This window comes from Carassius carassius, chromosome 15 (genome assembly GCF_963082965.1).
Source record: "Carassius carassius chromosome 15, fCarCar2.1, whole genome shotgun sequence".
Lineage (NCBI taxonomy): Eukaryota > Metazoa > Chordata > Actinopteri > Cypriniformes > Cyprinidae > Carassius > Carassius carassius.
The window spans coordinates 22,491,109-22,501,225 of NC_081769.1; the positions used below are offsets into that span (position 1 = coordinate 22,491,109).

Genomic DNA, 10,117 nt, shown 5'->3' on the forward strand with positions numbered 1-10,117 from the left:
TTTTTATATTTGTTTCCAAATAATAATAAAAAAGATATGTTTACATCTCACCCAAGTGTCTTAATACATAAAACAACACTAAAATTTCAATAAAATCATGCATGATGGTTGTGCACCATTTGGAATTACATTTATTTGTGTACATATATATATATATATATATATATATATATACATATATATATACTTTTAAATTCCATTGCACCACCTTCTAGCAATCTAGATACAGAATTGAATTAAAATTTAAATATTAAAAGCAGAATTACATATTTGTAACTAGAAATCCAAAACTACAAAAAGTAGTTTTAAAAATCTTGATATTGGAAATTACAGAAATGGGTTTTTAGTTTATATATTGCATCATATTTCATAATTAACTTTTGTGGACCAGGATGAAAGAACACTTTCCATAAGGAAATTCTAATTCACACTCATGAATTCAGGGTGAATTGAATTTCTTCAGTTCAGAATTCTGGTGCATGAGAAAGGTTTTTGCAATTACTGATTGATGTAATTATGTTCCACTTTTCATTAAATCTAGTCACCAACTCCACAAACCACACATATAACATCATTATAATCTAATTCAACAACAGGCCTGATCAGATGGCAGGGGACACTCATCCCTTCACTCTTGACTCCTTTTGGTCCAAAAACATCTCCTCCTGTTGAGAAAGAAACCAGATCGACCCTCCAGAACAGCATTCAAACAGCCTTAACCCCTTCATTAGCATTATGCTAACAGCAGGCACACATGCTGGCAGCAGCTTTCACAGGAGGGAGTGTGCAGCAAGAAAACATCTCAAAGTCATCTGTCTTCATCTTCTCATGCCAGCATGTACAGATGTGCTTTCGTTTAACCTGAGGAAAGCAATGACAGCTCCATTTTACAGCGCCACATCCCACAGGGGCTCTTTGAGCTCAGAACAACGTACTGTAGTTCAAAATGAATCAGGGCTATTGTAGAGGGAAAGGTAATGAGACATGTAATGTAGAGAATGGGAGCACTACTTCATCAAACTACATTGTGCTACTTATGGTCATAGCTTTTATTGATGTTATGTTCTCATTGCAACATTGTAATGGTGCAGAACTGAATCAATCTTGTGCTATATTGTTCAGCATCATTTGTTTTTGAAGCATCATAATTTATATTTACATTCATGTTCTCGAAATCATGCCAAAAGATTACCAATGTGCCTTATGCTTTGGGTACAAGTATAATAGTGTTGTGACATTTCCTTAATTTGTAGATGACAACAAACATACTACTGCAACAGAGGTGTACTGATAACTATGAATGATAACCTCTAAAAATGTCAAAGAAATCATGTCTAAAAATGTAAATCTCCATTACCTTCCATCTTTGATTCTCTTTTAGGTGCACTTTTCTGCTAGCTGCCCAGCTAAACCAGCTTAAAGCTCCTTAGAACCACCTTAAGATAATTTCATCATATTTTCTCAACGTTTTATCACATTTCATCAACTTTCCACAATAGTCTAATTATATAATTAGTGACTGCAAACAGACTGCATTGTTTTGACCCAAAGACCCATGAAGACTGAAGATTGTCTCCCTAAATACAGGCAGATGTCCACTGCTCAACTGCCTTTGTTATAAAGTTGCCCCAGAGCTGAAAAACAAAATACACAGCTATCAGTACTATTAGAAGATGCTGATTTACTAAAGAATACAAGACGACTTCTTTATTCTTGCTCCAGACATTAAAGACTTGATTCTTCACTTCTTAGACTTATTTTTCTGTTACTATGTCAAACAATGTTTAAATAGTTTACCAAAATAATCCATCATGCCTCTGTTAACACATTCTGACAGTACAAAGTTCTTCAGTTCTTCAGGATTATATTTTTTTTGACTGAGCTCAAAAATGTAGAGAGTGAAGAAGCAAAACTGATATTTTCTTGATTTCATATGTGACCCTGGAACACAAAAGCAGTTTTTTAAGTTGCTGGGGTATATTTGTAGCAATAGCCAAAAATACATTGTATGGGTCAAAATTATTTTAATATATAATATAATGTTTATAATATAATTTTTCTTTTATGCCAAAAATCATTAGGATATTAAGTAAATATCATGTTCCATGAAGATATTTTGTAAATTTCCTACTGTAAATATATTAAAAATATATTTTTTGATTAGTAATATGCATTGCTAAGAACTTCATTTGGACAACTTTAAAGGCCCTTAAGTCTGGTTTTGTGATCCAGGGTCACATATGTTCAGAATACATTATAACAATACATTACATAATTTTTTTTTTTATTATATATATATAATTTTTAATTATAAAAAAATAAGTGTTTTATATATATATATATATATATATATATATATATATATAAAAAAAACACTTATTTTTTTCCCAAGAAATTTAAAGTTTACTTCAGTTGGTTTACACATATTAGTTTTAGGTTGTGTTGAGTAATATATTATCTTTTAACCTGTAACCCTGTTATTATTATTTTTTATTAATATTAATGTATGATGTTAGAATATTCCCTGTATTATTTACAGAATTATGTGACAGATCATTTCTTTCATATGAACATGAAAAATGATTGTGACCAACATAATTATTTTTGAAAGCAAATCAGACTCAAACCAAATCAAGAAAGCACAGCACTGATTTTATAAGAAAACGTTTGTATAACAAGAAAACCAGGAACCAAAAGCATAAACTCCCACATAAACAATGTCTTTAAAATTCATCACTCTTACATAGAGACACGTACAATAAGCCTTCAATCATTATGACACCTAATGGAATTTGGAATTCCTTGGCACACAGATTTAAGTTAAGAAGTTAAGTAAGTAAGAAGAGTTAAGAAATAAAGGACTTCAGGTAACTGTGTCTTCAATGGATGTGAGCACTGCGACTAAAGACAATAGTTAAACAATTATTCTGTCTATAATGGTTGCAGGACGATGCAAGTAACAAACTTTCACAAAGGAAAGATAATTTACAACAGTCTCTTTTTAGCATCCAGTGTAGAGAGCCTCTAGATGTTGCAGCTCGATGTGACCCAAGCAACAGTGGTCGCGTCCAGTCTAGACAGTGTTAATGGAAAATGTGAAATAGCTTCTCTACGAAATCAAGCCAATGCTTCTGCAGGCATGTCATGATCTTCATAAAGAAGAGATCACAACAGCTGACAGAAGAGTCATCAACATGTAAGATTTTAAATGAAAGCAACAACAAAAAAAACTGAGATGTGTTATAGTTACAAATAAAATATACATTTCATATAGCATAAGTTATGTTATTTTCAAAGTGAATCCTTTTGTAACCACATTTAAATAACAACATGCACACACCAGCATGTTAAGCAAGGCCTACAATATCAAGTCAATGCTTTCTGCAGTAATTTTCTCCAGAAAGAAGAGATCACAAGAGATGATGGAAGAGTTGCCAAGTTTTAACTACAAAACCCGTCCAATTGCTACCCAAAACTAGCCCAATCGTGTTTCAAGGGGGTCACTCTGGGGGATAAAATCCAGATTTTTTTGGTGGGGTTCCCCTGGTAAAACCTGCATTTTAGGTGCTAAATCACGTTATTGGGGTCGCTTCAATCCACTGAAACCATGGGAAACGGCTGACTTAGCAACACCGAAACAGTACAACACCCCATAAATTTTAAGTTCTATCCACCTTTTTCCTCAACGCGGAAGTAAGCCTATGGGTGAGACTTCCGTTTCATTAGCTGCTATAAGTAAATAACGAGGAGAATAACCGTGCAGTAAACGGTAAAACTGTTTGCAGTACAAACCATTGTGTTCTTAATTAAAAAAACAAATTAAAATAATATAATAGGACACACCATTTGTCAATATCAAGCAGCAAAACTAACTGTTTTGTACAGCTTAAAATAGCTGGACGCAAATGAGACCGGAAGCTAGACCCATAGAATTTACAAATGGCGGCGCCCATTTTTACATCAGGAAAAAGGTGGATACTGCCACCTGTTGGCGCACTTGTGTAACTTAAAGATCACAATGATGATAATGAGAAAACTAATTTTATGTCGAGATCACAAAATAAGTTGTGATAAAGAGAAAACAAATTTTTGTTATGTCAAGATCACAAAATAATTAAGTAGTAATAACAAAAAAAAAATCAACTTATGTTTGTCGAATTCACAAATAAATATCAAGTCGAGATAACAAGAAAACAACTTTAGTTATGTTAAGATCACAAGAAAGTATAAGTCGTCATAATGAGAAAACTTTATTATGTCGAGATCACGAGAAAATTATGATCACAAGAAAAATAACTTTTGTCGAGATCACAAATTAAGTTGTGATCAATAGAAACCAAGAAAGAAAAATAATAATCCATGGCTTCTTAGGACTTCACAAGATAATTAAGTTGTGATAACAAAAAAAAAATCATCTTATGTTTGTCGAAATCACAAGAAAATATCAAGTCGCGATATTGAAAAAACAACTTTTATTATGTCGAGATAACAAGAAAATAACTTTAGTTATGTTGAGATCACAAGAAAATATAAGTCGTCATAATGAGAAAACTTTATGTCGAGATCACAAGAAAATTATTATCACAAGAAAATAGCTTTTGTCGAGATCACAAATTAAGTTGTGATCAATAGAATTCAAGAAAGAAAAATAATAATCCATGGCTTCTTAGGACTTCCGTAGGCTTTAATGAGTTTAAGAGTGTGTAAGCGGCACCTATAGTGCTTCAGCGCGAATGACAGGCAGAGTGACAAACAAACAAACCTCCCCTTTAAGAGACTGTCCCTTTAACTAACTTAACCTGGACACACCTGAACTTCCACTACGGGAGTTTCGATACAAGTTAGTAGAGGAAAAACAATACCGAAAAAACAACATCCTGAGCAGAAATATGGGTGAGTAACGTTACACTGGGAAGTTTTATCCGTTTACTTGAGCTGTTAACGTTAACGTACATGTTTTTCAACCTGTGTCGCTCAGAGAGTTTTAGATTTTTGACATTTTAAATGACATAGGCCTGGTTAAGGAATATTCTTCGCACTACTAAAATAATAACACAATTAAGATTAAATATGTCGTGTAGACAAGAAGTTTGAGAGTATGTTCTATCGTACCATGTGTTTCTTCTGAACTCGCTCCGTTGATTTGATTATCTGTCCAAGTTGTGTCGAGGCCTCGTTCGCTTTCAGTTAACGTTATTCGTCTGCGAGCTAATCGGTATTATTCACGGTATTGATAAATTGGGGAAATCAGTTTTCTTTTTATATTGATAATCAGTACTTTTTATATTGTTATATGTTTTTAACTGCCTTGAAGTTTGTTTTATAGCAGTCATCGTTAGTATAGTTTGACTGTGTTAATGTTGTTTAGGGTGATATTAGCTTTTTATTTGTTTATTTGATAATCAGATTCTTGCTGTGCTTTGATGTATAATGAATACATTTCATTATTTATTCTTCTTCTAATTTATTACATACTGGCTCCAGAAGATGTCCTTTCACGAAATGTAAACCTCTTAAAAAATTACTCCGACAAACTGTTGCCACCTTCTCCAAATCTTTCATTTCACAGAATTTCTGTTTTGATTCCTAGGGACAGTGGACACGGGCTCTTCTGGGCCAGTAGCAGTGCCCCAAACGCCTCAGTGGGTAGCAGATGTGGACAAGGTAACAAAGTATGAGAACAGCACTAAGGAGGAAGAGGAAATGATCAAATCTGCAAATATGGAACCCAGTACCCTTCCGTGGTCTGAGAATAAACAAGAAACAAAGATTCTGCCACTCAAGGATGGAGAGAGCACAAGCATTAAATCAGATTGCATCTCACTCCGGGTTGGTGGAGTGAGCCGGACGGAGAGCGAGAGGGAGGAATTTGGGCTGAGAGAGAAGGAGAATACGTGTGAGGGATGGAGGAGAATAGAAGCAGGCAAAGAATGTGTTTCTGACACTGAGCTGAGAAACCGAGTGAAAAGCACCTGCTCGGAGATAGAGGTGGAGGAGGTGAACATCATGCCAAAGAACGCAGCTCGAGTCTTCAGCCCCAGCATCACCATCCTGCGCTCCACCAGCCAGCATGAGGCTGCACACCCCGGAGGAGATGAAGAAGAAGAGAGGAGCCCCTTCCTGGGGACACATGGAACACCACTAGAAGAGTATTACAACGACTGGCCCATCACACCCAAATCACGTTGCTGTAAGATCAGATTAAATCATTATGTGTTTCGTAACTTTTAATACATAATATATCTGTACCATATTATGAACTGATATTACAAATGAAAGAATTTATTGGTAGAGGCTGATATAAAGTCCTGTAGCTAAAACAGTAGAGGATGGCGCTACCAAGATCATGGGATCAGTTCCCACTGATAAATATATTCTTGAACAGAATGTTAGCCACTTTATATAAAAGCATCTACCAAATACATAAATGTAAAAATTATTTTGGTTGTGTAATTGTGTGTACTCGTTTGCCCTATTTTTACATGTCATTATCTTCTGCTCACTTAAACTTGAAAACATACATTTCATAACATTATTGAATGTAATATTTAATAAACCTCAAAATGAATATCCTTTTTCATATTGTTCTTTATGATATTGTGATGGCTAAATTAAATTTTATATTTCAGACTTTTGAAACGATTAGATTTTTTAAAGGTATGCACACATAATAGTATAGAATTGTAATATCTGTCCATCCCTAACTTTTAACAATTTTTTCCTAAGATCACACAAACCAAATTGACTTTTTGCAAACTTGTTCTCCCTCAGGTTGAAAAGCCAACCTGGATTGTCACAAAAATATTAAGAAGCACAACTGTTTTCTACGATAAAAAGATTTATTGAGCATAAGATCATACCAACACCAAACTTTGAATAGTAGTGTACTTTTACGAAAGCATGAAAATCCTGTCTCTGTTTCTCAGGTGGATATAATCGTGATGCTCTTAAACTGGGCTCGTCCATGTTCACTTCTGCCCTGATCTTCCCCTTGTTGGTGTGGGGTGGCTACTTCTATCTGCCCTTTGATGCCCCTCTGCTCGACAGCGCCCCACTACGGCTGGTCTACACACTGCGCTGCTCTGTTTTTGCAGTCATACCTATTGTCCTTGGTGAGCAGGATGTTCCTGGCTCTGTTTTGACTCTGAGATGACTTGACATTGATAAACAGTGTATCTTTGTGTTCTTTCAGTGTGGAATAATTAAATCAAAGGGAGCTGTTTGGAAATGGTTGTTCTATTCTTTCTTCCACTCTTAGGTATGTTGGTACTAGGTGTGTCCCGTCTGTGGTATCGATCTTTGAAGCCGCGGTTTGAAGGGGAGAGAGAATTTAAGCAGGTGGCAGTTCACCAGCGCTATGTGGAGGACTCTATCTCCCTCTTTCTGCTTTACTTCCTCCAGCTGGCTGTAATGGCTGCCTACCTGAATCAAGATCTTCTTAAACTAGTTCCTATTCTCACCATCGTTTTTGCCTTTGGCAGGTACAAAATCCCTCCTAAAACTGCAAGACCAAATCTCTGATTTAGAAAGTGCCACAAAATTGGTAGTACTTAATGGGAGTATAATGAAACACACAATTCAGTTCGATAACACCAAAATGGAGTTTAAATGTAAAGTCTTACAAAAAATTTTTTACTGGAAAAAAAAAAACATTACGAGGGGGAATAATATTACTTTTTAGCAGGGTTATTATAGTTACATATAACCTAAAGTATAAAAACATCATTACAGGAATATAAATAACATAAAAAAAACTAAATTTTATATATATATATATATATATAAACTATTTCTATTTATTTAAAAGGCCACATTTTCATTTAGTTGAACCTAAAAAACCAAAATAGCTCAAATTAAAATGAAAGAATATATATATGTAAATAGATATAAAACAACAATTTTCAGCTTCTGGGTTTACCATATTTAATGAGCTCTTTGTATGTGTGTTGACCGATGATTATATCTGGATAAAAACCTGAGTTAATTATGTTGTAATTTTGCACTCCATGCAAATTGTCACTATCCATAATACATATTGTAGCATTTTTGTGTTGCGATAAATTGTTGCTCGATATATTGGTACATTCCTAGTGATTAATTTACTTATTTTTAATGTTTTGTTTTGTGTCCATTTTATCCCCATTCATCCAACCCACAACCCCTCCCCCCATGTCTGTTTCTTTTTAACATGTTTAAATTAGATTATGAATCTCAGATATTTAATGTGTAAATAGCAATACTTTTTAAAATAACTTTTAATTTGTGTCTTTGTGTATCACAGGTTACTGTACTGGGTCGCAGCAGCTTGTGACAGCAGTGTGAGAGGTGTTGGCTTTGGGTTCTCATTTTTGCCAATGCTGGTTATGCTGGTGGCCAACCTCTACTTCATCTTCCTCTCTGAATCTGCAGGCTCCATCTTTGCCCCAGACATCCCAGAACCACCTGTTCCTCCACCCAAACAGCGGTTCTGGGGCTAAACACATCACATCTGGCACCTCTGCTACTGCCAACTGTAGACCAGATCTCTTTGGGCTTAGAGCCATCTTAAATTACACTATAAGAAATTTGTGTCTGAGAATGTTTAATCCAACTGTGATTTCATTTTCCTCTCCTGTTCGTTGTTTTTTCCTAAGTACATTTATGTCATGATTGGTTGGTTGAAATTGTCAGAAATCCAGTCAAAGGAAAGAGAGGAGGCTAGAACAAAGGAGGAATAATTTTTTTTCTTTTGAACTAACTTATAAATAGAAGTTGTGTAGTGAAACTTGAGACACTAAACTACAAATTAAAATGAGCTAGCTACCCTTTATTGCAGTCAAACATGAGCACAGAGCATAGACTGGTTTTAACTCATCTATTTTAAGATGAGAATGTCAGCAAGAAGAAAACTAAATTTCAAATATTTATTCCACAAGTAAGGTTTTGTTAAGGTTTTGTTAACTATGTGCTGTGTGAAGTTAGAGGCCTGTCCAAGCTTGTATTTTTCCACAACCACTCCCTTTGTTAATTTAAGGGCAATGTGATGTTTACTCTGTGCAAAGTGTAGACGTAATATTTTAACAAATTTGTAAAAATGTAAAGGTATAACTCCAAACAAAGCTGAAAAGAGATATAATAAAACTATGAAGCCTAGTGCAAAACTGCAAATGAATTTATTAAACCGAAAGTAATTTGTTTATTATATTTTCATAAACATTTTTTTAAAAATACAATATTTTGTGAATGGCTGTTTTTGTGCTTAATTTTAAAAACGCTGTAACGTACATTCTATTCGATTGTGGTCGTTTCGGGCTGGCTCAACAAGGTCAATTGTTTACCTTTTTTGGTCGGAGGGCATAAAAAGTATTTCCTACTACCTGCTGTCATTTGATAGCTGGAGTACATGGAAAGTTGACGGCAAACCTCCAGCAGTATAAATTCTAATACTTCGGCATCATATGCTATATATATGCTATATATGCAGTATATGGTTATAAGTCTGGACCTGAGGCAGAATGGCATCTCAAGGCCGAAGGAAACACAGCGCTTGTCTGTTCCGAGCGAGGGAGAACTGTCCGTTTCGAAAGCTGAGGAGAAACGTGTGTAATGGTGAGACCGATGAAATAACTTAATTCCTTACCAAATTATTTAATTCATGCAGGTAATTAAAACCCACCGCGTTTTAAAATAATTCCTGAAGAAATTTGAAATTAAATATACACTGTATGGTCTTAACACAAATAATGTTATGTGAAACATTTATCGTTATTTATGAGTTCGTTTGCCCTCGAGTGTTAAATTGCCCTAAACGACCCTTGATTGCAAGTTGTGTTTTACTGAATTGTTTAGAGTAAGTTTATCTATTGGTTGTGCCAGCTGTTTATCGGAAGTTGCAAATCTAGTTATGTAATACCACTTGTTCTATCAACCATATTGCACAGACTCGAGGAGCACGCTCGTGCCCACTGGAGGCCACTGGAGGACATTAGAAACCTCATCCGGGTCAAACAGAGCCGTCCGCGTCGAGACCTTCTCCAAACCTTCTCAGTCTGATTCCCACCTGCAAGAAGAGTTCTCGGGTCAGTGTCAATCTGACGTTAGGGTTTCTTTCAAGTGTGATTACATGGCACACTGTGAA

General features: G+C 35.0%; 1 protein-coding gene across 3 annotated transcripts; it reads left to right on the forward strand.

Annotated features, from left to right (window-relative positions):
* Window positions 1–4,736: 4,736 nt before the first annotated feature.
* On the forward strand, window positions 4,737–8,914 carry tmem79b (transmembrane protein 79b). 3 transcript variants are annotated; one of them, XM_059568025.1, is made up of 6 exons: window positions 4,737–4,893; window positions 5,591–6,190; window positions 6,927–7,112; window positions 7,259–7,481; window positions 8,282–8,325; window positions 8,410–8,914. In XM_059568025.1, the coding sequence occupies exons 1-6, from the start codon at window positions 4,890–4,892 to the stop codon at window positions 8,475–8,477; spliced, it is 1,125 nt and encodes a 374-aa protein (XP_059424008.1). In that variant the 5' UTR covers window positions 4,737–4,889; the 3' UTR covers window positions 8,478–8,914. The 3 variants fall into 3 exon arrangements, with proteins under 3 accessions (XP_059424008.1, XP_059424006.1, XP_059424007.1); XM_059568023.1 differs by having other exon boundaries at window positions 8,282–8,914; XM_059568024.1 differs by having other exon boundaries at window positions 4,778–4,893; window positions 5,597–6,190; window positions 8,282–8,914.
* The last annotated feature ends 1,203 nt before the right edge of the window (window positions 8,915–10,117 follow it).

Excerpts from the sequence above, each read along its gene's own strand:
- tmem79b (XM_059568023.1), top strand. Across the intron at positions 6,191-6,926 it reads CACACCCAAATCACGTTGCT|GTGGATATAATCGTGATGCT; the intron begins GTAAGATCAGAT and ends TCTGTTTCTCAG. Across the intron at positions 7,482-8,281 it reads ATCGTTTTTGCCTTTGGCAG|GTTACTGTACTGGGTCGCAG; the intron begins GTACAAAATCCC and ends TGTGTATCACAG.